Genomic DNA, 26,587 nt, shown 5'->3' with positions numbered 1-26,587 from the left:
ATTTTATTTAAATTTAAACAAAAACGACAGCAAGAATTCGCAAAATGAGAATTAAATTCGGATGTTGTAATTATTATTAATTAAACCGATAATTTAAGAGTTATGTAAAAGTATTTAATCGCGAGAAAAAATAAAAGTTGATAAGCGCAAAAAAAACACGTCCGTCCTCTGCAACGAGTGAAAGTTTTTTTTGACATATCCTGTTTTCTTTTTATATGTAACCTATTATCTTATTACAGTTAATATTTTTTATTTCTTTAGTTTAATTTATGTTTATATATGTAATACGCCTATGCCCTTAGGCCGGAGTGGGTAGAGGTTGTAACATTAACTTAACTAAGGGGCCTGGTGTCATATGGGCCACTTGTTCGTACTGAGCGTTGTACGACTACGTCTATATAATAGACGCGCAGTTATTTAAAAAAGGCTGTTTAAAAATTTAGCACACGCTCACTTTCGCTCCTGATAATTAAATAAAATTAATTTTCTCGAAAACAATTAAAGTTTAAGTCACAAAATTTGGTAAGCAGACTTGTTTGGTATACACGCAGATTATAATTATTTAAATGTTTTGTAACGCCCACTCCTGCCTCCATAATTTTGCAAAGAGCAATTGCCTGTCCCAATTTTTTGACTATCGTAATCAAATTTGGCAGACTAATTAATTTTATATATATATTTTTACCAACCTACCAAATATTTTTGAAATCGGCCATTCATAAGGCCGGAGTTCGGCTTAAGGTAGTGCGCTAGATTACTCGTGTGTAACCAAATACATTTGGATTTTGAAATCCGAAATATTTGTTTCACCTGGTGCATGGTATACCCAAGTCTGCGAGACGACTTACTTACTTTATTTAACTTCACAAACTAAAACAGTTGACAAAACCCATTGCCATAAAATAAATAAAAATCGTATGTTGCAAACATGTTAAAAGTTTTAAAGTGTGTACTTCATTTATCTTTTTTATTAATTAGTTTGTTTATTAATTTTTGGGATTTTTGGGGATAAATACAATTGCTATATTTTGTTTTTATGTTTAATGTTGTTTCAATTTTATTTTAAATTATAAATTGAAGTACACTAGGTTGGCTCTTTCAATTGTATAATAAAATATTAAAGAAGCTAACATCGGCTATACCGAAGTTTATATACCCTTGCAGTTTTTGGCAATAATATTCAAGCTCTCACACTATCTATCAATTGGGCTATTTCGGCCATTCTCCATCTCCTTTGCAAGCCCATTGTATGTTTAGATATCACACAGGATGTAGTGTGTGTGCTCTGCTGAGTTCCAGAAAGGACGTAGTAGGCAGCTGGCAGCGCTATCCGTTTAAGCAAAGCCGATATATAATGGCTATAACTTGTGTTGTATTTATGCGATATTATTAAAATTTTGCGATACGATATTTTTCATGCAAAACTATCTCATAAGTATAGCACTAAATGATATTGTGGTCCGATCCGGACTATTTTTATGCTTGATCTCACCTAGATATTAATAGCATATATATCAAGTTTTTTCCTAATTGTGTAAATACGCACCGACGGACGAACGGACCTGGCTATATCGATTCAGCTTCTCATGCTCATCAGGAATATATATGGGACCGAAAACGTCTTCTATGCGTTACAAACATCTGACCAATTTTTTAACGCCTTCTGAAAGGGTATAACAAGTTTTGAAGTAAGAACATAATAATAAGCTAACCACAATGAGAGAACAGCTTTTATTCACAATCACTATATAATTTATGAGAAATAATTTATATACTATTTATTATACCGTTGAATGTATATATTTTTAATTTTTTTTTAATTTGTTTACCGTTTATTTTTTGCTTTTTTCTTTTAGATCACGCACAACAAATTTACATATAAAAAATGATCTGTTTATTTTATTAAGGGCTTAGTTTTTGATACTATTTTGTTGCTATTTTTCCAATAAGAAAATAATAAAAAATTGCCATCCCTCTATAAAAAAGCTTTTTAGAGCGGCTACTATACGTGTACTATATCTCATTTTCGTCTTGTTGATTTGGCTGACGATTTACTTTCAGCAACAACCACTATTTGCAGCTCCAGCAGCTCCCCCAGAACCAGGCAGAGATGGATTTGTAGGAGAATGTTGTTGTCCAATTTTTATGCCATTCGCCTCATTGTTAATATCGAAGACACCTTCTTGAATCTTTTCATAGATCTCCTTAGCTGTGTTAATAAATGCCTCTTCCACGTTGGCCGCTGTGCGCGCCGATGTCTCCATGAAGACCAGACCATGCTCACGAGCAAAGGCTTCGCCTTCCTCTTTTTTTACTTCACGTCTAGAATCCAAATCGGATTTGTTGCCTATTAGCATGATCACCATATTAGAGTTTGAGTGCTGGCGGGCATCTTCCAACCAAGTAGTCAGGTGATTGAAAGTTTCGCGTCTGGTAATATCATATACAAGCAGAGCGCCTGCCGCTCCACGATAATAAGAGCGCGTAATTGATCTGGTAAAAAATAAAAATAATAGAATAGAAAGATTATATAAATGGGGTAAACTTAAGACTAACCTGAATGCTTCCTGTCCAGCTGTATCCCAAATTTGTAATTTAATTTGTTTTCCATCAATGGTGATCATGCGTGCTCCAAACTCTACGCCAATTGTTAAATCGTGCACTGGCTGAAATCGCTTATCCGTAAATTGAAGAAGCAAGCATGATTTGCCAACGCCTAAAGGAAATAGATAATAGAAAATAAAAAGGATTTGTTTATTGTGCTTGTTTTTATCATTTTTTTGTTTTTGTTTTCTTTTTGTTTTATGAAGCACAAAATGCTTCATCTCATAAATTTTCAAAAACATAATTGTTTAGGGTTGCTAAATACATCTATGGTTAGATAATTGGCACAAACAAAAGTTTGCCTTAGAAACATGTTTGCGTAACGTTGATCACATTTTTATTTTGTTTGTATTTTTTGTTAGCTCATGCTCTCCGAGGAGGAAGGTTGTGAAATATATTTTATACCGCACAGAACTTAAAAATAGCACCACTTGCTGAGGTTATGTGTTCAAAGGATTCATAGCTTTAAGGTTCAAGAAACATGTGAATACGTTTTTCGACGTAAAATATTTACTACTAAAGGAAATTATAATAATATTCAACGTATTCAAAGTTTTTCAAGGATTTTCTTCAAATATTCAAAAAATACGCGAAACTAAAAATAGCACCTCTTGCACCACTTTTTTGAGGGAAGATCGTATCGCTAAGTTTGAAAATTGGCTGGTAGTTTCAAAAATAATTAATCAAAATGCGATCAATTTTAAACAGAAGTCTGACACTCGCATATGAAAGCCAAAACTGAAGCAGCAAGAAGAATCCGAGAAATCGTCTTCGTTTCCAATCGCCTTAAGTTTGCCAAAAATCATGATAATTGGCCTATTTAAAAGTGTAGTCACGTGCTATGGACTGATGAAAGTAATGTTGTCATGTATGGTGGAAAAGGCTCTGGAGTATACGTCTGAAGACTGTTAAACATGGCGGATTCAGTGTCATGATATGGGCCTGTTTTTATCAACAAGGTGTCGGTCTAATTTAGTGAGTCATTCGATTATGAATCATAATGTGTATGTAAATACCTTGGAGACGGTGATGCTACCAAACGCGGAGGATAGTTTGCCACTTATATGGGGGTTTCAACAGGACAACGACCCAAAGCTCACCAGTAAGAAAGCCAAGCAGGCGTTCTCTGAGAATTCTCTAAATGTAATGGAGTGTCCGGCACGGTCACCAGACCTAAACCCTATTGAACATCTTTTGGCTGACATTATACAGGCAGTTGCTGTTGCAAAACCAACAAAAAATAAGACGTTTTGGGAAGTAATCCAGTAGTCCTGGAAGAAAATACCAGTCAAACGCTGTCAAGTCCTGGCTCAATGCCAAGACGTTGTGTAGCGGATTTTGACACTAAGGGCAACGGAATGAAGTATTGAGTTTTTAATCTATATATGTATATAAAAGAAAGTCGTGTTAGTTACAACACTTATAACTCGAGATCTGCTGAACCAATTTTCATGGTTTTTGATTTGTTGTATTTGTCTCCACCCCGAATAGGAGAATACATCTTAAAAACAATAAATAATTGTCGGAAAACCCCTTAAAACAGCCAATTTCTTTTCCCTATACAAACGTTTTCAAACAGTCAATTTAAATAAAGTCAACTGTTGTTTTAATGTCTTTGTAGTGCTCTATAATATACAATGTGAAAACTGTTGTTTGCGAGTATTGTGGTGCATTAAAGTTTTCCGGAGAAACGCCTGTATTATGCTGCCTTAATGGTAAAGTGAAATTGCCAGCGTTGACTCCGCCACATGAGTCATTGTATTCATTGCTTTGTGGCGAAACACAAGAATCACGCCACTTTCTTGCAAATACTCGAAAATACAATAGTTGTTTCCAAATGACATCATTTGGGGCAGACATTATCGAAGACGGAGGATTTAATCCGACTTTTAAGGTATTTTTTTTTGTACTTACATAGAATGTAGTTAAAGAATAACTTACTTTATCTATTGGTATGTATTATATTTGCTTATACTGAACTCTACTCTCCCACAGAAAAAGTGCTTATAACCCAGTTAATACTGTCTGGTTTTTATTTTGTAGATACAAGGACAGATTCACCATCGAATTGGATCATTACTACCTTTCGAAGATACACAGAATGAATTTTTACAAATATATTTCATGGGCAACATGGAAGAACAACTTGATCGACGCCTAGGGATCAATGCAGGAATGAAACGAGCAATTATTCAAGACTTGCAGTGTCTGCTTCATGAACATCATGCGTTGGTCAGGTTGTTTAAGAGTGCGTTAGAGCGCATGCCAATTGATGACTATAAAGTTGTCATTAAAGCAGATAAACGACCATCTGGAACACAGGAACGCACATTTAATGCTCCAACAGTAGACGAAGTTGTCATCCTGATTGTTGGTGAACAATTGGAAAAACGCGATATTATGCTTACACGTCGCGATACTGGGCAACTGCAACAAATATCTGAAACTCATCGATCATATGACGCATTGCAATACCCACTGATGTTTTGGCAAGGAGAAGATGGATATTATTTTAATATTAAAATGATAAATCCATTGAATGGTAAAGTATCAATATCTTAATAATGGTTAATGTCTGTATTATTTGTATGTATATATTATTTTTTATTTCTTTGAAATGGTTAATTATCACAATCTGCTTATTTAATGTCATTATTAAGGCGGAACAAAGTTCGCCGGGTCTCTAGTTTATTAATATTTTTAATAGCTAATCATAACATATAAATTTAATTTGTTTTTTCCTTTTCAGCGAGGTCTGATTTTAAGATCATGTAGTGCGGAGCAGTTAGCGGTTATTTCAATTTGTGTAGAAGTCCATCGGTCTAAACTCGGTCGAAGGCCTGCTTGACGTACAGTAGGACTGCGGAGGTGTACTGCTTATTTTCGAAGGAGCAGAACACCTTGCTCACGATACGGTGAAATTGCTCTGCCGTGATGCCGTTGAAAACCAAATTAATGTTAGGTTGGCTTCTTTCACTAGGCTTAATATTCTAGCCAGAAGTACAATTCGAATCTATAAATTCTACATAATTTATAGTCAACAAATTTTTCGATTGTCGTTGAAAAGTTACAGCGCTGGATATGTGACTCGTGACTAGCTAAGAGCTGAACTAGGCTATTTTGGAAAGGATGTAACGTTTTTTCTTACGTCCTAAAATAAGACCATAAAAAGGGTGTTTATCATAAAATACGGTGTTCAAGTTTATTTCAAATTTTCCACACACATTAAATATAACTGATTTTCACGAAAACTAACATAGCTAGAACCACCAAATTTTGTATGTTGATTTGTTTAGTATGCGTGCAGATTATTAATATTTAAAATTTTTGCCAGGCCAAAACTAAAGGAAAAATTGGTATATTGTGTTTTGTGTAGTAACATAGAAATTCGAATATCGTGTTTTGTGCAGTGTTTAGTAACCCATATTATCAAACCAACCCAATTAGCAATCTAATCATTATGCCACGTCCTAGATTATCCGATGAACAAGGAGAAATTATACGAGAAGAGCGGCGCTTTAGTATTCAACGATTAAGGGCATTAATTCGTGCTTCTCAAACACAAGAGCACAGAGGACAGCCTATGAAATGGTTAGGTTAGAAACGAGAAATCGTCGAGCCTATCGTACAGATGAACATAGGAATAATCTTCAAAGTGCAAGAAGAAATGGTTCAAGAATTGATTTGAATCGAGCAGCCTTTCTATATGATTGCACCATCGACTACAGCTTGCATCGATTAGTTTGTGGCATTGTGGCTCATTGAAGTTTGCTGGTAAAACGACTGGTTTGTGCTGCCTTAGTGGTAAAGTAAAATTGTTATTACTGGTCCCGCCAACAGAGCCATTGTGTTTCCTGCTTTATGGCGAAACACTAGAAATATGACATTTTCTAGCGAACACTTAAAAATACAATGTCTGCTTCGAAGTGACTAATTTTTTGGGGCTGAAATTATCGAAGAACACGATATAATCCAACATTTAAGGTAATTTACGTTAAAAACCAGAGGGCCGAGGCTAACTTCGACCGCGTCAAAGTTTGTATACCCTTGCAATTTTTATGGAAACTCTTTCCTTACCTATAGCCATCAAAGTGAAAAAACGTTCAAGCTAAAAAGGCTAATGTTTGCGAAAGAACGGCCTACAATGTTAGCATAGGAAAAAACTAAGATATTGATCAAAGTCACTGTTTTCCACCGATCGTTCCTATGGGAGCTATATGATATAGTAACCCGATCTTTATCAAATTCGGCACAGTCATTAACAGATATATTAAACTAACAAATGTTTAATTTGAAAGCAATCGCGTCAAAAGTAACGAAGTTATTGACAAAAGTCACTGTTTTCGAAAGATCGTTCCTATGCGAGCTATATGATATAGTAACCCGATCTTTATCAAATTCGGCACAGTCATTAACAGATATATTAAACTAACAAATGTTTAATTTGAAAGCAATCGCGTCAAAAGTAACGAAGTTATTGACAAAAGTCACTGTTTTCGAAAGATCGTTCCTATGCGAGCTATATGATATAGTCACCCGATCTTGATCAAATTTGGCACAGTCGTTTAAATGTGTAATTAACTCACCAATATTAAATATTATGACAATAGCTCAGAAAATAACGAAGTTATTAAGAAAAGTCACAGTTCCTGACTTTGCCATTTGTATGGGAGCTATATGATGTAGTGATCCGATCCGGCTGAATCCGAGATATACAACGCCTGCAGTATATACAATCCTACATGTAAAATTTCAGCTCTGTAGCTCCAACGGTCTAGGAGGAGTTTGCGTTGATCCAGACGGACGGACGGACGGACGAACGGACGGACGGACAAGGCTATTTGAACTCGTCTCGTCGTGCTGATCAAAAATATATATACTTTGTATGGTCGGAAATGCTTCCTTCTATGCGTTGCACACTTCTGACCAAAATTAATATACCCTTTTTGCAAGGGTATAAAAAGTGTTTGTTCCCAGATTGTGAACATAACTTTCTTTATCGGTGATGATAGAGACGAAGCCAATGCACGATCTATAATATATACCTCCGTAAGCAGGTCCATCATTTCGCAGCTACACGAGCTTCTCCGCAATCGAAACAATTTAATGCGTTTGGTTAAAATAGTGGAGGTGGGGGCAAACTGGGAAAAGATTCCTAATAAGGCGGGGGCACAGCGAAGCGTATTTTAAAAAAAATATAATCTTTATAAAATATACATATTTTGATTTCTTGACTTAGCACATGAACAAACTCATATGCGTTGATTTAAATCAATGTTGAGCTGAAACAACATACGCCCAAAAGTTAGGTAGCACATTGACCATGAATAAACTCAACAGTGAGTTCGTGTACATATGAATGTTTCATCGGTTGAGCCGAGTGGCACGATTATTCGGTCAAATGTGTACCGAAGGCTGTGAATATACGCAATTCGTATGCTCATCAGCATGAGCTGATTTTCATTCATCACTGACCTTCGTTCATTGAGTGGAGTTGAGTGAGAATTTTACCGTATGAGTAAATCAAGAAAAAAGTGAATTTTGCAGATTTCTGGTATGTATACTGGCGGTCATGAAAAATACACTAATGTTAATACTAATTAAGTTGTTCAGATAAAAATAATTTGATAAGATTTATTTTTTAAAAATACTATAAGTGAAAAAATTTATTTCTAACTTACAAATTTCTTTGCATTTTGCTCCAAGATAAAAATACACGAAAATTAAAAAAAAAACAGAGGGGCGGGGCCCTTAAATATGGCCTTCAAAGTGGAAAACCGTTTTATCACTGTTTTCCACCGATTGTTCCTACGGGAGCTATATGATATGGTCACTCGATCTTGATCATATTTAGCACAGTCATTAATAGCTATGTTTAATTAAAAGTAACGAAGTTATTGACAAAAGTCACTGTTTTCGACCGATCGTTCTTATGGGAGCTATATGATACCTCATGGGAATAAGTATATGTGCACAATGTTTTTTGTTTATATCTTAATTAAAACTAATCAAACAATTATTTCTGGAACGCACATATATATATTTATATTTTATATTTGGGCCTACTGCAAGAATGTTCTTGTAAAATTCTTCTTTCGCCACCGTTTGCGGTACCGTTATCACCGTTTTGTATGGCATCATACTACTTTTGATAGGAAAGATGTATATGTGCAATCGGTATTTGGCAGCGATTGCGGTCACATAAAAAAGTTTCGCAGGTCTTTTTATCTTTTTTTTATAATGAAAAACGTAAGTAAACCTCCTTTTGGTTGATTTTTTAATCACGTGGGCAACTGGAAATTATTATATTGTTGTTAAATTGCCTTTAGGATGCCACGTGCAGAATTGCAGAAATTGCTTCCCGAGTGAATCGTCATAAAAACACCATAGCAAACTTTTGCAAAAATATCACCAATTATGGTAAAATCAAGCGTACCGGCCGACCGACGACCATCCAAGAACGCTGTAAACGGGAAATTTGGGGTCTTGCTGCCAAAAAGGAGATGTCCTGCAGCGAAATTTGCAGTCATCTGAATCTCAACGTGTCCAGGAGACGGGTCAACCAAATAATTTCCGAAAACAAAAACATTTTATATGCTTTGCGAGAGCCTGTCCCGAAGCTACTACCACGCCACCTTAAGGCCCGTTTGTCGTTTGCCGAAAAATACAAATTTTGTACTCACGAGTTCCGAAATGTAATTTTTTCAGACGAGAAAAAATTTAATTTTGACGGTCCAGATGGGTGCCACAAGTATTGGCGAGATAATCGACTGCCACGGCAAACGCGTCACCAACGCAACTTCGGAGGAGGGTCTTTAATGGTATGGGCTGCTTTTGGATATGCCGGAAAGTCCCGAATATGCTTTATTCCGACAAAAACAAATGCGGAAATGTATATTAAACTTCTTGATATAGAGCTCATTGATTTTTCGGAAAATTTTTATCCTGACGATATGATTTTTCAACAGGACAATGCTCCAACACACACGGCAAAGTCTACAAAAGAGTTTTTTCCTCACGTAATATTGATGTTTTAGAGTGGCCAGCTTTAAGCCCAGACCTTAATCCAATTGAAGACATTTGGGTCATTTTAACGGCCAATGGACGTCAATTTGACTCATTAGTGTACCTTAAGCAAGCTTTGCTCGCTGAGTGGGAAAAAATTAGCAAATCCACTCTGGAGAAATTGGTAGACTCAATGCACAGTCGCCTAAACAAGGTTATTCAAGTAAAAGGCCATCATATTAATTACTAATCATAAATAGATTAGTTGAAATCATTGAAGTCGGCTAGAATTTCGCCAAAAGTGAAATATGCACATATCATTTTTTCCTAAGAAGATTTTTTTTTTCTTTCAATATTTTTATGAGTTGAAAAAAAAATGCATTTTTGTTATGGTTTTTTTTTTCTTTTATTTTCTTTCATTTGAAATATAATTTTTTTCCAAAAATTGTCTTGCACATATGTATACTTATTTCCATGAGGTAGTAACCCGATCTATGATTGCATTTGGCACAGTCATTTATAGGTGTTCTAAACTTACTACTATAAAATTTCTCGACAATAGCTCAGAAAATAACGTTATTGAGAAAAGTCACTGTTTGCCGTTTGTATCGGAGCTATATGATAAAGTGGTCCAAACCGGCTGAATCCGTGATATACAACCTTGTGCAGTATATATAAGCCTACATGCACCTCTGTAGCTCTTACGGTCTAGGAGGACTTTGCGTTGATCCAAACGGACGTGCTGATCAAGAATATATATATACTTTATATGGTTGGAGATGCTTCTATGCGTTGCACACTTCTGACCAAAATTAATATACCCTTTTTGCAAGGGTATAAATATGAAAGAAGCTAACTTTAGCTATGCCAAAGTTAAATTACCCTTGCAGTCCTTGGCAATAATATTTTTACATGCTCGAAATTCTTTTTTTGTAATTGAATTTATCAATACGCAAACAAAACCTTTAAAGTCTTCTTCTTTCCCCATGCCCTTTGCAAACCAATTGTATGTGTGCATTCATATATATATATATATATACATCAGCCTTCGTCACGAATACACCGTTCTAAGAGCACACCAAGAAAGCTTTCTTGAAGAGATTGTTCCCATATTCTATAAGTGAAGGAAAATAAAATGGATACAAGCCTCATAGAGGTTGGCTAAGGATATTCAAATAAAGCTAAAGCCGAATGCCCTGAGACTGAGAAAAGTACTCAACCCCAACTCATAGTTAGGTACTATTATTGAAATAAACTAAACTTTGTAATATTGAACGCTGAAAAGCCTCCAGAGTACTGGAGCGACGTTATATTCTGCGACGAAACTAAAATCATGTTGTACTACAACAATGGCCCTGATAAAGGTTGGCGCAAGCTGAAAACAGCCCTTCAGAACACAAATATTGTCCTTACCGTAAAATTTGGGAAACTTTCAGTTATGATTTGGGGCTGTATTTCCTCGAATAGCGTTAAAGATCTGTGCATTTTCCACGAAATAATGACTACAGAGTATTATTTGGACATTTTAAAGAAGGAATTCACAACAAATGCGAATTTTGGCTTTGAGGATCCTGAAAACACCAGCAAACTAAAATACAAGCTGTATCAAGACAAAGATCCAAAGCATAAGTCACTTTTGTGTGGGGGCGTACAGAGTCCGGATCTCAATCCCATTGAGAATTTGTGGCCAAGAAGAGGGTAGCGAAACGACGCCCTGTCTCAAAAACAGATTTATCCCATGTTTCAACATTTTGCATGTTGCAAACAATAGACAGATTAAAAATTGCCTCTGCGCTGATTTTTGTATTTCTTTAACGTGTTTCTTCAAATTCTTGAATTTTTTTTACTTTCCTATAGTTTATACCTATGGTAATAATAGTTGATAAAAAAAAATTTGACACAAAGCCCTCCTTTTTCGCTTTTCGATGTGGAAGTTAAACTTGTGGGACTTTTTTCATTTTGCAAACAATTATTGGACATACTGTACATATGTACGTACATTTATACATACATACATATATTGGTAATCCGGTGTTAGCGTGTAACTTTGCTTTGCTTGCTGATAAAAGCATGTGAACGCCCAAGAAAGCACCTTTAGTAAAGTGACACTTGAGGTCCTTACCAGCTGGTCGCTAACTCAGGACGGCAACTTGAACACCGAGACCAGTCATTTGAAAAAATAACGGGTCGGTTCACAACTGTACAATGATATGGTTTTATTGATTTTTCATCTTTGACAGGTGGCCGACTTTTTACGAGGCAGCTGCTAGCTGAATTATACATTCACTGAACGAGTTGAACTGCATAGCACTGCGCAGTTCATAATACACTTTAGACGTTGTCTAATATCATAAATGCATATAATCTTTAACATGCGATTTATAATATTTCTACGTATGAACATATGTACATATGTATGTACATACATATGTTACATTTCAAAATGGAATGAAAGACGGTTAATACTCACCAGTATCGCCAATGATGATGTATTTAAACAAATAAGCATAAGACATTTTCAGCCAATGTCTTTGTTTGGTCTAAGCACAAAAGACTTCTTCTTAGTATCTTGTTGGACAATTAAAACGCAATTCCTCACAACTTTTCTTCCAAATATGCTTGACTGGAGGCTAGAGCTGAGTAATTCATTTATGGCACTGGCAGAGTGCGATAAACAATTTTTTCATCAGTTTTATCGAATCTATGTTTTTCCTTGTTGCCAGACTTTTAGCTTTTTGTTGTAGCATAGTTTGGTAAAAATCTTTTATAGTTTTAACTAAGTTTATCTTAGCGGCTAAGTTTAAGCCCTATTTTGTAAAATCCGGATGTCGATACAGCTCTAACCTATCGCTTGTTATTAAATTGTATCTTAAGAGATTTTTAGCTTCTAGTCGTTTAAGTAAACATTTACCAAATTTTACTTTGATTCATTATTTTTTCGACTACCATTATTTCATGCCAACGTCAAACCATTGGTTTGAAACCAATGGATGACAACATCGAACAAATTGTTCTGCTTCGCTAGAGCTGAAAAATTCGTCGATGGTTTCTTCAACATTCAAAAATTTGGAATTGTGTGCAGCGTTGCCAAGTCAAAATTTGAGAAATACGTAGCCAGGCTCCAAAATCTACGTATTTTTACGTAGCACAATTTTGCGGAAATACGTAGATCTACGTACTTTTTTTTAAAGCTTAAAAACAATAAAAAAAAATTAATAAACCATTAAATTTTTAAATTAACTGTATTGTACTTCGTTGTTATTAATTTCATTTGTCGTTTTAGAAAGCAAATTACATTGTTTAAATTATACATATTAATTTATGTACATGTTTTGCAAAAATGTATACATGTTTTGATTAAAATATTTTAGGTGTTTGTCAGAAGGCTCTAAGTTTTCCTTTAATCCACTTTTGGTGTGAAGCCATCCCTTTATAGTCTCCGTGTCTAATTTGTTTCTGTTATTTGTCTACTGAGTACTTCGCGTCGTAGAGGACTTTCCTTTTCTTGGTTGGAGTTACGTTTGCTTCTTCGTCGGAGTCACTTGTTAAAATTTCCATTTTTCACATTAATTTTTTACCTCCAATTTCAAGCACAAATTCTGAAGTAAGCGCTGCCAATCTTTTTGCAATTTAGCGCTGCTAACCCATTGAAAAAACGTAAACATATCGAAAACGGAATTAAGTGTGCTAACCCAATATAAATCATATCATCTTTTTTATTTAATTTATTTAATAATATATTGATAATATCCAAAAATTTTGGGTTTTAAAATTATTTTACAATATTTTTTAAAAGTACGTTGTTTTAGTCTCTTCGTACGTAGATCTCCTTCGAAATACGTAGATCTACGTACAAATACGTAGACTTGGCATCGCTGATTGTGTGGCTTTCTGATATTTTCAAAGCCCGATTCCGAAACGAACGAGCAACGGTTAAGATGAACGGTGGATGTGAAATAGCGATTCCCACTGTCAGCACTAGACTTGTAAAAGTGTGTATAGGTACATAAATCTTAAAGGCATCCGACAGTAGCGTTCCAATTAAATTGAACCTCATCATAATATATTATGTCGGAGAGTCCTCTATATAATAATATTTTTGTGAGTGAGTAGACACTCATCATTTTATATTAGTGGCACTTCTTTACTTTTTATTTTATTTTACTTAGAGACACTGTGAAGTTAGTTTCACTTAGATTTATTTTCTGAGCTTTCTATCCCAATACCCCTCCTTATGTAGGACCTCAATTGATGACAGTTTTCAACATTTATTCATAAACATGTTATTATGGCAAAGATGCTAATTTTCCTGCAATCTCAACATTCTATGCTACATTCCAAGTCATATTGTAGCCGCTTCAAAGGTTAAAGCCAGGGCTACAACTGACACACTATCCATTGTGAAACGCCTTCTTTCCATGATTTCGCCTATTTCCGCATACGATTTCCCTTGATTATGTAAATGCAGGTTTATTTTCCTCTACGCTACGGTGCTTTCGTTTTGTTTCGATGGCATATTGGCAGCAAACAGCAAAACAATCCCAATACAACTTTATATTTCCAAATTCTAATTTGCCAAATTTTAAATACCAAAATTTTAAATTTATACGGGATACCCAGGCTGCCATATTTCCAACAAAAAAAGAGTAGCCCAATCGGTCATAATACTAAAAATTTAATATAGAAAGCCTAGTGTGCCAATAATTGTGTTCATCGAAATATGCCTTATTTTTTAGTTTTTTTGGTTTTTTAGTAATACTATGTTTAAGTTTTTAAAATAAGTTCTTTGTTTATGTATAATAAAAACTTTAATCTCCTTGTCTAATATACTTTTTGCGACTCATTTTTATTCCAAGGGTCAAAGTTAAAAAAGCTTACTGTGCCAAAAATTTTGTTCATCACTGTATGTATGTATGTACGTACATATGTATTTAAAACCCCTCTGCAGTATTGTATAAAGTGGAAAAATAGTAAAACTAAATATATAAACAATTGAGATAATACCGATGCACTTTCGAATATAAAACTATTTGTATTTGTTGTACGTTCGAAAACAAAATATATATGTTCAATTTAGCTGGAAGGATGAGGATGAGGATAGGCCATACGCATATAGACATACATATGTACAGAGGGCCTTACCGGAGGTCAAGGGGGATTTTGTGCAAAATTCACACGGAGGCCCTTTTACCAAAAAAAATTCATTCGCTAATCACAATTGATTAAAGTTACAGTTTTCTGCCTTACTTACTTTCATTTCAGATTGACTTGAAGTAGTAATGAATTGGGGTTGCACAAGTATTCAAAACCATATTCATTCAAAAACCTTTCCTCAAATTTAATACTGATACCTTCTGGTGGATAATGCCAGTGGGAATCGTTGTTTTACATCCGCCGTTAATATTAAGCATTCCTCAGAGATGGATCGAGTTGTAATCGTGCCTTTTGCACCATCCCCCAAAAGAGATGGTGGATGGTTGCCAGTGGGAATCGGGTATTTTATATTCCGGTGACTCTGTATCGATAACAATATAGCCATATCTAGTGCTGAAAAATGCTCTGATCTAATAATGAAAATCGATATCGATATATGTCAAGAATTTTCTCGCCCAAAAATAGCGACGTTTTTCTTTGTTTTTTCGGTTAACAATGCAATGAGCAAACATAAAATAAAATTGATTCAAAAGTAAAACTGAACTGTACACTAGCTACAATATATTAACTGGGTGTTCAAAGTAGCTTTCCTTTCAGTTTTAGCAAGTTGAATTCCTGATTTTCTTTTGTCTGAAAGGATACGACGGGATAAGAAAATACAGATCAGTGAGATACGAAGATGAAGATGGCTGATGGATCGACAATATTGCGCAGAAACCGACCGGGAACTAAGTCTAAGGTATACATATACCTAGGCTTTGAAGCTCGTTTCATGAGCCTGTCGACAATCGCGTTGTACAAATTTTAATTTCTTTTAGGATTTCTGTCGCTGGCCTGATGAGCCTCTGGAGGAAATGGACAGCACTCTGGCGGTGCAGCAGTTCATACAGCAGATGATTAAACGGGATCCTAGCAATGTGGAGATAATTTTAACGATGCCCGAGGCCCAAGATGAAGGTGTTTGGAAATATGAGCACTTACGTCAATTCTGCATGGAGCTAAATGGATTGGCGGTTCGCTTGCAGAAAGAATGTTCACCCACAACATGCACACAGATGACAGCCACCGATCAGTGGATTTTTTTGTGTGCTGCTCATAAAACGCCAAAAGAATGTCCAGCGATTGATTACACCAGGCATACCCTAGATGGAGCTGCTTGTCTACTCAACAGCAACAAATATTTTCCAAGCAGGTATGGGCAATAACAACTGAAAATTCGCATAATGCATACGAAGTCAATTTTTCAGAGTATCCATCAAGGACTCATCGGTAACGAAATTAGGGTCGGTCTGCCGGCGTGTGTATCGAATTTTTTCCCATGCATATTTTCACCATCGTCGCATTTTTGATGAATTTGAAACCGAGACATTTTTATGCCACCGATTTACGCATTTTGTCACAAAATATAATCTTATGTCGAAGGAAAATCTAATTGTGCCCATCAATGAAGGGAACGAGAATACAGGTCCTGGTGAGAGTGAAGCCTAAACAATTACCAGCAGTCACTGAAGAAAATACTACAATTCATTAAAACACAAAACCTACATATATGTATTTCTATATATTATATGGAGCTTGCATAATAGTTTACTTTTGGCGTCAGTCAGAAAGATAAAAGGTTATATAAATAGATTCCCCATAAGATAAATTATTAATTATATTAAACTTCTAATTTCAAATAAATTATGTGTAGACACTCAGAGTCCAGTCAAAAAGAAACTTACAGATCAATGCTATGTAGTGTCTCTTGACAACAAATGACTCTCCTTAAATTTTTGTCGTTATATTAACTCGACTTTATTGACATTAAACATTGCATATATGGTAATAAAGCCTTTTAGTCAAAGATATGAACAATTTATTAATTTTTGTTTTGATTGGAATCCAAATCTATTATGTAACAAAAAGAGATAATTGCAGACCATAACCATTAAATAAATTACGTTGCACCACTTCTGTGTTTCTATGCATTGATATCTCATAAACAAAAAATATACCCATTAGATGATTAAAAAAAGTTGCTTAAATGTCATATCTTGCCTAATATGTACATATAAAAATCGAAGTTTGTGCATCCAAAAAAAACAAAGTAGTTTTTACAATAATTAAAATATTTCGAACTTTTAAATGTTTTGAGATGACAAAAAAAACAAGTTTTGAAGGTTTGATTTAACAGTTCTTTAGCAAAGTTGAAGAATGAAAATAAAACTTATGAATATTTAAATTTTTTTCAAGTTTGTTGTATGTTGTATGTTTTGCCGGCTCGAGGTCAAATTGTTGGGTGAATAAGAACAAAATCAAATATCAAAGAAGCTAACATCGGCTATGCCGAAGTTTATATAACCTTGCAGTCCTTGGTAATAATAATTTTACATGTTCAAAATTTGTTTTCTGCAACTCAATTCATCAATATACAAACAAAACAATTTTACTCTCTATTTTACAATTTGTTCTTCTTCTTCCCTCAATCCCAAAGCAAAGCAACGCACGCATACACATACCGTTCATGTAGCGTTGCGTCTGTGTGTGTATGCATGTACTCTGTTGATGACGAAAGACGTAGTAGACAGCAAGCAGCGCTGCCGGCAGAGCTGAGAGCAGAGCCGATTATTATATTGACTGTAACTTGTGTTATATTTATCCGATCACATTCAAATTTTGGGATCTGGGGTTTTATATCCAATATTATCACATATGTAAATTTCATAGCATACTCCGATTTTTATGAAAATGTTTCTTCTAGTTCTTCTAGGGCTATATGATATAGTGGTCCGATCCTGATGGTTTTCGTACTTTATTTTTCCCGGGTAATAAAAAACCCCGAAAAAAATTTCAGCCCGATAGCTCTTAAGACGGCTGAGTAAAACGCATTCGCACAGACGGACGGACAGACGGACATGGCTATATCAACTCAGCTTCTCATGCTGATCAAGAATATATATACTTTATGGTGTCGGAAACGTCTCCTTCTGTGCGTTACAAACATCTGACCAATTTTATAATACCCTCTGCAAGGGTATAAAAACAGTTTGTTCTTATATTCTTCTCCGATTTGTTTCGACCACTGATCGGTGGTCATCTTCAGGGCAACTATAAAAACATTTAATTGTGATTAATTTAACATTTGTTCTATTAGTTTGTCATTTTCGTCGAATTCAAGTATGCAGCGAATATTATAAAATTAGTTTTTAAAGCAGAGACAAGGCATTTCCAATCACAAATAATAGAAACTTAAGGTTAAGGCGAAATAAAAAAATGGGATACTACGTTGCTATCTGTAACAACTGAACCTATATTAAAAATAAAATAAATTTATCTTTAAACTTTTTAAATTTATGAATATATTTCAGACCATTTAAATCGCAAAAAGCTTGGACGCAATTAGTGAAAAATGAAAAAATAAATTTTCAAACAAAATAAGTAACTGGGACTAATTGTTAATTTATGTCTTAATTTTAAAATCAAATATCAAAGAAGCTAACTAAGTTTTTATACCTTTGCAGTCTTATCCGATCAGATTCAAATTTTGGGATCTGAGGTTTTATATCCACCATCATGCATTATATCGAAAATGCAAGCCACTCAGCAACCAACAGCAATTTGCCGTGGGAAGAGCAATGTGCTTCTCCATCAATATTGATAACTCGGTCACCGATTGCACCGACCAGCACCGTCAGCTCGTTGACAGCAACTACTGCAACGTCTGCTGAAGTATTGACCTGCCCCAAGCCGTCAACGACAAGTCGCCCAGAGTCAGCCACAATAATAAGCCCAACGCCTTCTGTCCAAACTGGAATGGATAGATATATTAAAATAACTAAGCGGAAGCTAAGCCCGCAAAAGAAAAAAAGTGGCAATACGCCGAAAATAACCGAACCAAATGAACGAGTAGCACTACTTCCGTAATGCTAACATCAACTTCTATACCTACCAACTAAAAACCAGTAAAGGGCTCCAGGTTGTGTTGAAGGGGATTGAGCCATTGGTCCCTACTCAAGAAATAGCAGACGCATTGGCCGAAAAAGGGTTTGCGGTCAAGTCCGTTGTCAACAGGAACAAAGTTCGACAGTCGCTCTTTAAAATCGAGCTCCAACCAGATGCAAAGCGGTCGTAGCCAAATGAAGTGCACCCAGTCTACAACCTACAGCTCCTATTGCGCAGAAGAATCACCGTAGAGGAGCCCCATAAGAGATACCAACCACCGCAGTGTAAAAACTGCCAGGAATACAACCACACCTCTAACAATTGCAATCTTAGGTCAGTGTGTGGTGGCTGCGGCGAACATCATGAAGATGGCATTTGCACCAAGGACAGAAACAACGTCGCACTAAGACTATGCAGCAACTGTGGAGGGAACCACGCGGCCAACTACAGAGGATGTCCTGTCTTCAAGGATCTTAAATCACACCTAAACGGGCGCAAACCCCCAGCTGGACCAAAAATCATTTTCAACGCCTCCAAAACTACACCGGAGGTATTCTTCGCTAAGGCTGTTAGATCATACAACATGCCTGCTACAACCAGTCCTAGTGTATCCTTCGCTAGTGTGCTCCGAACTGGACAGACGGAGCCCGCGAATGAGTTCCCGTCACTCCACCATCTACAGAATCCGCAACCTAGCGCACCAGAGCTTGGCCAGCAAACTCCAAGTGGTTTAGAGGCCCTATTGATCTCACATAATTAAAAAATAACAATCATACGCACTGGGGATCTCACCTGGTAAATCCTAAAGGCAAGCAGTTGTACAACACAATAGTCAACCCACTCAATAAGATGGATTGCGTCTCACCGGGTAGGCCTACTTATTGGCCCACAGATCCACTGTGGCTTGATTGATTTCGCAGTAACCAAGAGAATTCTGCGTATTTGATTCACTGCGGATACACTGCTAGATTTAAATCGAAAATGTATATGAGTTCCCACATTGACTGTTCGCCGAAACTGGATGCTGCAGAGGGCATTGAAATGTGCGTCTCTACTCCAGAAAATGGCAGACTACTCGCTCACCAGCTGCAAAACTTCGGCTAAGGCATGCCAATCGAAACCTCTTCAAGGCGTTAAGACAAGAGGAAAGCTGAAATACATAGAAAAGCTCAGTCCAAGCAGCACTAACCTGTGGAAAGCCCACCCAACTTTAAGCGCTCCTACAGAGACAATTTCACCGATAAGGAGTCCAACTGGTGGATGGGCCCGCAGTGACGAAGAGAGGGCATCAGTATTTGCCACACATCTTAAAATGGTTTTCCAGTCAAATCCAACATCAAACTCATCTGTACTTCCCCCTTCAAGCACATTAACGGATAGTGAGTACTCGGAACTCCAATCGGACGAGATCACTGCAGTTATTAAAAACCACATAAAGCCGAAAAAAGCCCGTAGCCATGACCTAATCATACCGAAAATGTTCCTAGAACTCCCTATCATCATATAATAAGAATTGGCTACTTCCCAAGAGTGTGGAAAATGTCCACTACCATCATGAATCGTAAAGTGAGAAAGGACAAAACCCAGCCATCATCCTATAGGCCAATTAGTTTGCTGCCATGTCATTCAAAGCTTTTTGAAAAGGTCCTGCAGATCCGACTAAACTCATTTCTGGCATTGGAGAATACAATCTCTTCACACCAGTTCGGCTTCCATGAAAAACATGGGACAATTGAACAAGTCAATCGTCTAGCATTCGAAATACGACCAGCACTCGAACTAAAAGAATACTGTGCGAATGTTTTTTTCGATGTTGCCCAGGCTTTCGATAGAGTTTGGCTGGAAGGTCTGATGTTCAAAAACTCCCACAGTACATCCACAAACTCATTAAATCTTATCTTTACAGTAGGAAATTCGCTGTAAGATGTAATGGCTCCGTCTCGGCTGACTTTGAAATCAAAGCTGGTGTACCGCAATACAGTGTACTCGGCCCATTGCTCTACCTGCTGTACACAGCAGACTTACCAACGAGTTAAGGACTTACAACGTCCACTTTTGCCGATGACACGGCAATCCTCAGCAGATCTAAATGCCCAATACAAGCCTCTGCAAAATTAGAGAAACACCTCAAGGTGGTAGAGGAATGGCTAGCAACCTGGCGTATCAGGGTCAACGAGCAGAAATGCAAACATGTTACATTTATTTCCAGCTCTAATGCTAAACAACGTAGCAGTTCCTCAAGCCGATGATGGCACTTACCTTGGCATCCACCTAGACAGAAGGCAAATTTGCCGCAAGCACATTGGAGCAAAAAAATCACAGCGTAAACTGAAAGCGGATTAATTGGATCATCAATGCTCACTCCCCTACGTCTGGAGTATAAAGTCCTCCTATACAACTCCGTACTGAGACTTGCGGTGCCGTACTATGGGGAAACGCAAGTATCAGTAATGTCGACATCATACAAAGGACGCAGTCGAAGATTTTAAGATCAATTAACAATGAACGACAACATTCAAAATGATCTAAATATACCTAGCATAATATCTGAAATATGTAGTCAACAACTAAAGTATTCTGCAAAACTGGATGCACATCCAAATGCTCTAACCAATTCCCTTATCCGAACTAATAATACAACTCGTCTTAAAAGAAATGACAGACCAACACAATAATAAGTGATCCCCAGGATTTAGCTTAAGTACTAGATGAAGAAAAATATCTCAAACTTGTTGTTAGGGTCTAATTTAAAATTAGATTCAACAAATATATTAATCGTTAAAAAAAAAATCTTTAATTTATAAATATTTTTTCTGTGATAAGTAATTCTAAAAACCAGAGAGCCGGGGCTGACTTCGACCGCGTCAAAATTTGTATACCCTTGTAACTTTTTTGGTAACTCTTTCCTTAGCCATCAAAGTGGAAAAACGTTTTATCTAAAAAGTCTAATGTTTGCGAAAGAACGGCCTACAATCTTAGCATAGGAAAAAACTAAGACATTGATCAAAGTCACTGTTTTCCACCTTAAATTCTAATGGGAAATCGTTAGATCTTATTTTTGTATTGGATTCTGCTTATTGCGATGTTTCTAGGATCGAACCGTTTGTTCTTCCCGAAGACAAATTTCATCCTACATTAAATTTAAAAATTAATCTGCGCTCGCTATCACCATTACTTGGTTCAAATGAGTTACCTCTAACTAGGTGCTTTCGTAAGACTGACTTTGCCAGCCTTAATGAAAACATTACTACTACCGATTGGTCCTATCTTTACAATTGTAGAGATATGAACTCAGCTGTTCGCTGTTTCAAAATAAGAAAGCGAGTACTGATCAGTCAATTGCCAAAATGTTTGCGTATTTTTTCAAAACAACTTATTCCTCAACGGAATATCGAGCAACTCCGTCCCCTTATCATTTAAAAAATGCGAATTGCATTTACAATCCAGTAATTGATGAAAGTTCTCTTTTAAGCGAACTTAAAACTAGTTAAACCAGTTTATTCTTTGGGGCCAAGTGGTCTACCTGGATGTATACTCAGGTTCTGTGCAAACGCATTATGTAAACACATTTTAAAATTGTTTTTATTGTCTGTCGAATCTTCCTCTTTTCCATCTATTTGGAAGGAGTCGTATATCATTCCTCTGCATAAGAATGGCAAAAAGTCCGAAGCCGCTATCTTCGCAATTGCAACATTGTTTGTGAAACGTAGATCTACAACCACTAACCTTTTAGAATTTATCACTATAATTATCAAGGGGTTCAAAAATGCTAAACAAACTGATGTCATATCCACTGACTTCAGCAAAGCCTTTGATTTTGTTAATCGTATTCTATTACTCTGTAAACTGAACGATATTGGGTTTCCACCTCTTTTCCTTTCTTGGGTTCGAGAATATTTAACGAATAGAAAACAGAAGGTACTTTTTAAGTCTTCTTTTTCCAATTCTATTCCTGTGACATCTGGAGTACCTCAAGGTAGTTATCTTGGCCCTCTGCTTTTCACATTATTCATTAACGATCTTCCATCAGTCATTGTTCATTCGCGTGTGCTTATGTATGCTGACGATGTCAAGCTTTGTCTTACTTATAAAGATACAGATTCATTTAGTCGGCTACAAGCTGATCTTAAAAACTTTCAATCCTGGAAACAGTTTAATCTATTAAATCTTAACACTACCAAATGTAAAGTAATGCCTTTTTTTCGTAATTCTCCTTAACTGGTCACTTATTTTCTAAACAATAGTCCTTTAGAACGTCTAAATAATAACAATGATTTGGGCGTACTTATGGACCATAAGTTAAATTTTAACACCCATATTTCCACCACGGTCGCAAAGGCTATGAGTTTTTTTTACTTCGCTTGTCCGTCCTATTTTAGAGTATGGATCTTGCATTTGGTCACATTAATATGAGTCGCACTAGACTAGACTTGTGTCCGTTCAAAAACAGTTCTTCCTATTTCGTGGCTTAAGCTCGGATCGCAATGTCAATTTGCCTTCGTATTCTAGTAGACTTCTTTGGATTAACCTTCCTTCCTTAACTAACCGTAGAATTATGCTTGGTGTCATTTTTATGCACAAGCTCCTAATTGGTGATATCGACTCGCCTGAGTTATTAGCTCAGGTGAATCTGTCGGTACCATGTAGACGGAGTATACATCCTTTAATACCTTTATCCCTTAGTCGTTGTTCTTCTAACTATGCTATGCATGAACCTTTTAGGGTCCTCTGCTCTGATTACAATCTTGTATATGCTTAAAACATCTATCCTATCCCATTTAGTTAATAGATAGCTATAGTATTATGTGTTTGTCTGTCTTTTCTATTGTGTATTTTGTCCACGCGATTCGTGCCGTGCGTTATACGGCAGCACCCCTCGGTCGGTCGGGTGGGAGGTGGGCAGTTATCTGCTTGGGCTCGCGCGAAACAGGCCTTATCCTGGTGTCGTAGGGGCCACTTGAACGTATTGCGCATAGTATCGTCAACGTCCGCTAAAGTCGGAGTCGTTTCGGAACCGATAACGTGCCAAAGTCTGTTGTAGTCACTACATAGTATACGAAAAGGTTCTTGCAGAGAAAAGTTACTTGTGCGAGTGGGAAGTATAAGCGGTGTGAAATTACGGGTCCTTCTAGATGGAACAGAAATGTTAATTTGACTCAACAGCTCGAAAGAGTCAATCTCACCATTCAAAAGTTTGTAAAGAAAAGTTACACCAAGCATAGTTCTGCATTAGTTAAAGAAGGAAGGTTAATTAACTGAAGTCGACTAGAATAAGATGGAAGTTGTACAGTTGGATCCCAGCGCAAATCACGAAAGGCAAAGAGTAAAAACTGTTTTTGTGCAGATTCTAATTTGTTTTGATAAAACTCATAATGGGGAGACCAAACACAAGATCCATACTCCAATAAGGGGCGGACTAAAGAAGTAAAAAGTATTTTGGTAGTATATGGATCCTTAAACTCCTTCGACCAGCGCTTTATAAAGTCAAGAGCACTCTTAGCCCTACTAACAGTAGTCGATATATTCTGATTAAAACTAAGTTTGTGGTCTATTAAGATCCCCAAATCTTTTACAACCAAAGAAGTATTATTAATTCTTTCTAACGGGAAATTATTTAAAAAGTAATTCTTAGAACAGTTTAGCGATAACAAGTTAGCCCTACACCGAGAGAGAGTCTACGATGCGATTAGCGATTTTTACATCATCGGCATACATAAGATCTCTGGAATTTAAAAGAACGGTGGGGAGATCATTAATAAAAATTGTGAGTAGTAATGGGCCAAGGGGACTGCCCTGTGAGACTCCCGATTCAACACAAATGATCTTAGAAAGAGAGGACCTAAAAAGAACCCTCTGCCTCCTATTGCTTAGATATTGTGAAATCCAAGCAAGCAGAGCACCCGGAGAGCCAACTAAATTCAGCTTATGTAATAGTAAGGCATGGTTTACCGAATCGAAAGCCTTACTGAAATCCGTATATATAACATCAGTTTGCTTTTGTTTTTTAAAACCTTGGATTACAAAAGATGTAAACTGGAAAAGGTTAGTTGTGGTAAACCTATTCTTGACAAACCCATGCTGGCATGGCGAAAAAATAGGTTTACATAAATGCTGTATTTGAGCCGTCATAATTTTCTCAAACAGTTTAGGTATCGCTGACAATTTAGAAATTCCTCTGTAGTGACGTCGGATTTATTGCCACATTTGTGAAGAGGTAAAATAAACGAATTCTTTATTTTTATGCACAAGCTCCTAATTGGTGATATTGACTCGCTTGTGTTATTAGCACACGTAAGCCTACATGCAACTTTTCAGCTCTATAGCTCCAACGGTCTGGGAGGAGTTTGCGTTGATCCAGACGGACGAACGGACGGACATGTCTATTTGAACCCATTTCGTCGTGCTGATCAAGAATATATATACTATATATGGTCGGAGATGCTTCCTTCTTTATTTATGCATAATTAAAAATATAAATTTTTAAAATGACCTTCTATACAGTGAAGGGGTTGCTAGATATATGCAACAATCACTAACGTATAGCTGCCATAGAAAAGGATAAGTCACTTTTATTAATTAACTTTAATTCATATATTTCACTCTTATATTAACTTTAGTTAATCTTATTTTTAAGTGTACAAATTTGATATTTTTTTTAACTTTGTACCTTTTTAGGCTTCTTTAGTTCTCTTACCGTAGAGTCTTTCTACCTAAATTCTTCGTTTAAATTAGTTGTTTTCATCTCATGGATATCTCTTTATTACTTTTGCTCGTATTTTTTGCTTCACTACTAATGTAATGACTAAAATGGTGGATATAATTGCCATGATACTGGAAAAAAATTTTCTGTGAGCGATGTCGCGTGGATGACCCAAAAGAATCACTTTCATACACAATTTGCAGAGTTTGGCGATTGTTATTAACTGGAGGCCTAACATTTTTTTACGATTAATAGTCCACTCTTAAAAATTTGTAAGTGTTGAAAACATTTGATTTTTTATACCCTTGCAAAAAAGGTATATTAATTTTGGTTAGAAGTGTGCAACGCATAGAAGGAAGCATCTCCGACCATATAAAGTATATATACTTTATCGTCGTGATCAGCACGACGAGGCGAGTTCAAATGGCCATGTCCGTCCGTCCGTCCGTCCGTCTGGATCGACGCAATCTCCTTCTAGACCGTAAGAGCTAAAGAGCTAAAATTTTGCATGTAGGCTCGTATATACAGCACAGTTTGTATATCTCGGATTCAGCCGGATCGGATCACTTATCATATAGCTCCCATACAAACATCGAAGTCACGATCAGTGATTTTTCTCAATAACTTTGTTGTTTTCTGAGCTATTGTCGTGAAATTAAATATTTATGACTTTATTACACTAACAACCGACTGTGCCAAATTTGATCAAGATCGGGTGACTATATCATATAGCTCCCATAGGACCGATCGGAAGAATACAGTGTCTTTTGTTAATAACTTCGTTACTTTTGAAACAGTTGTCAGAAAAATTTATATTTGTCAGTTTAGCATAACTATTAATGACTGTGGCAAATTTGATTAAGATCGGCCGACGATATCATATAGCTCCCATAGGAACAATCGGTGGTGAACAGTGACTTTGATCAATATCTTCGTTATTTCCTGAGCCGTTCTTTCGAAAACATTAGACCATTTACACAAAAAACTTGCAAGGTTATACAAACTTTGACGCGGTGAAAGTTAGCCCCGGCCCTCTGTTTTTTTTTTTTTTATTCATTTCACATATAAAAGTTTATTCTACTTTCAAAAGTCGTGCCGCGGAAATGCCCAAATAGCTTGTGGTCGAAAACATCTCGACTGCGTTGCAAAAAATAAAAGTTATAATTTCCAATAAAAATTATAACTTTGTCTACTAGGGTA

The 26,587-nt window shown here is 36.3% G+C and overlaps 2 protein-coding genes across 4 annotated transcripts; one reads left to right on the top strand and one right to left on the bottom strand.

The window, feature by feature from the left end:
• Window positions 1-1,708: 1,708 nt before the first annotated feature.
• LOC6652255 (ras-related protein Rab-2A) lies at window positions 1,709-12,289 on the bottom strand. The gene is made up of 3 exons (XM_002074536.4): window positions 12,080-12,289; window positions 2,557-2,716; window positions 1,709-2,493 (listed from the first exon to the last, which is right to left on the bottom strand). The coding sequence occupies exons 1-3, from the start codon at window positions 12,123-12,125 to the stop codon at window positions 2,058-2,060; spliced, it is 642 nt and encodes a 213-aa protein (XP_002074572.1). The 5' UTR covers window positions 12,126-12,289; the 3' UTR covers window positions 1,709-2,057.
• A 2,912-nt stretch (window positions 12,290-15,201) lies between these two features.
• Window positions 15,202-16,624, top strand: LOC6652205 (MOB kinase activator-like 4). Of its 3 annotated transcripts, XM_047009896.1 has the most exons (4): window positions 15,202-15,295; window positions 15,361-15,502; window positions 15,582-15,955; window positions 15,999-16,624. In XM_047009896.1, the coding sequence occupies exons 2-4, from the start codon at window positions 15,443-15,445 to the stop codon at window positions 16,249-16,251; spliced, it is 687 nt and encodes a 228-aa protein (XP_046865852.1). In that variant the 5' UTR covers window positions 15,202-15,295; window positions 15,361-15,442; the 3' UTR covers window positions 16,252-16,624. The 3 variants fall into 3 exon arrangements, with proteins under 3 accessions (XP_046865852.1, XP_046865851.1, XP_002074573.1); XM_047009895.1 differs by having other exon boundaries at window positions 15,202-15,502; XM_002074537.3 differs by having other exon boundaries at window positions 15,203-15,502; window positions 16,011-16,624.
• Window positions 16,625-26,587: the final 9,963 nt, after the last annotated feature.

The sequence above is a fragment of the Drosophila willistoni genome (genome assembly GCF_018902025.1).
Source record: "Drosophila willistoni isolate 14030-0811.24 chromosome 2L unlocalized genomic scaffold, UCI_dwil_1.1 Seg168, whole genome shotgun sequence".
NCBI classification, from domain to species: Eukaryota; Metazoa; Arthropoda; class Insecta; order Diptera; family Drosophilidae; genus Drosophila; species Drosophila willistoni.
The sequence above is the reverse complement of the archived record's forward strand: the minus strand, read 5'-3'. Positions and strand labels throughout refer to the sequence as shown.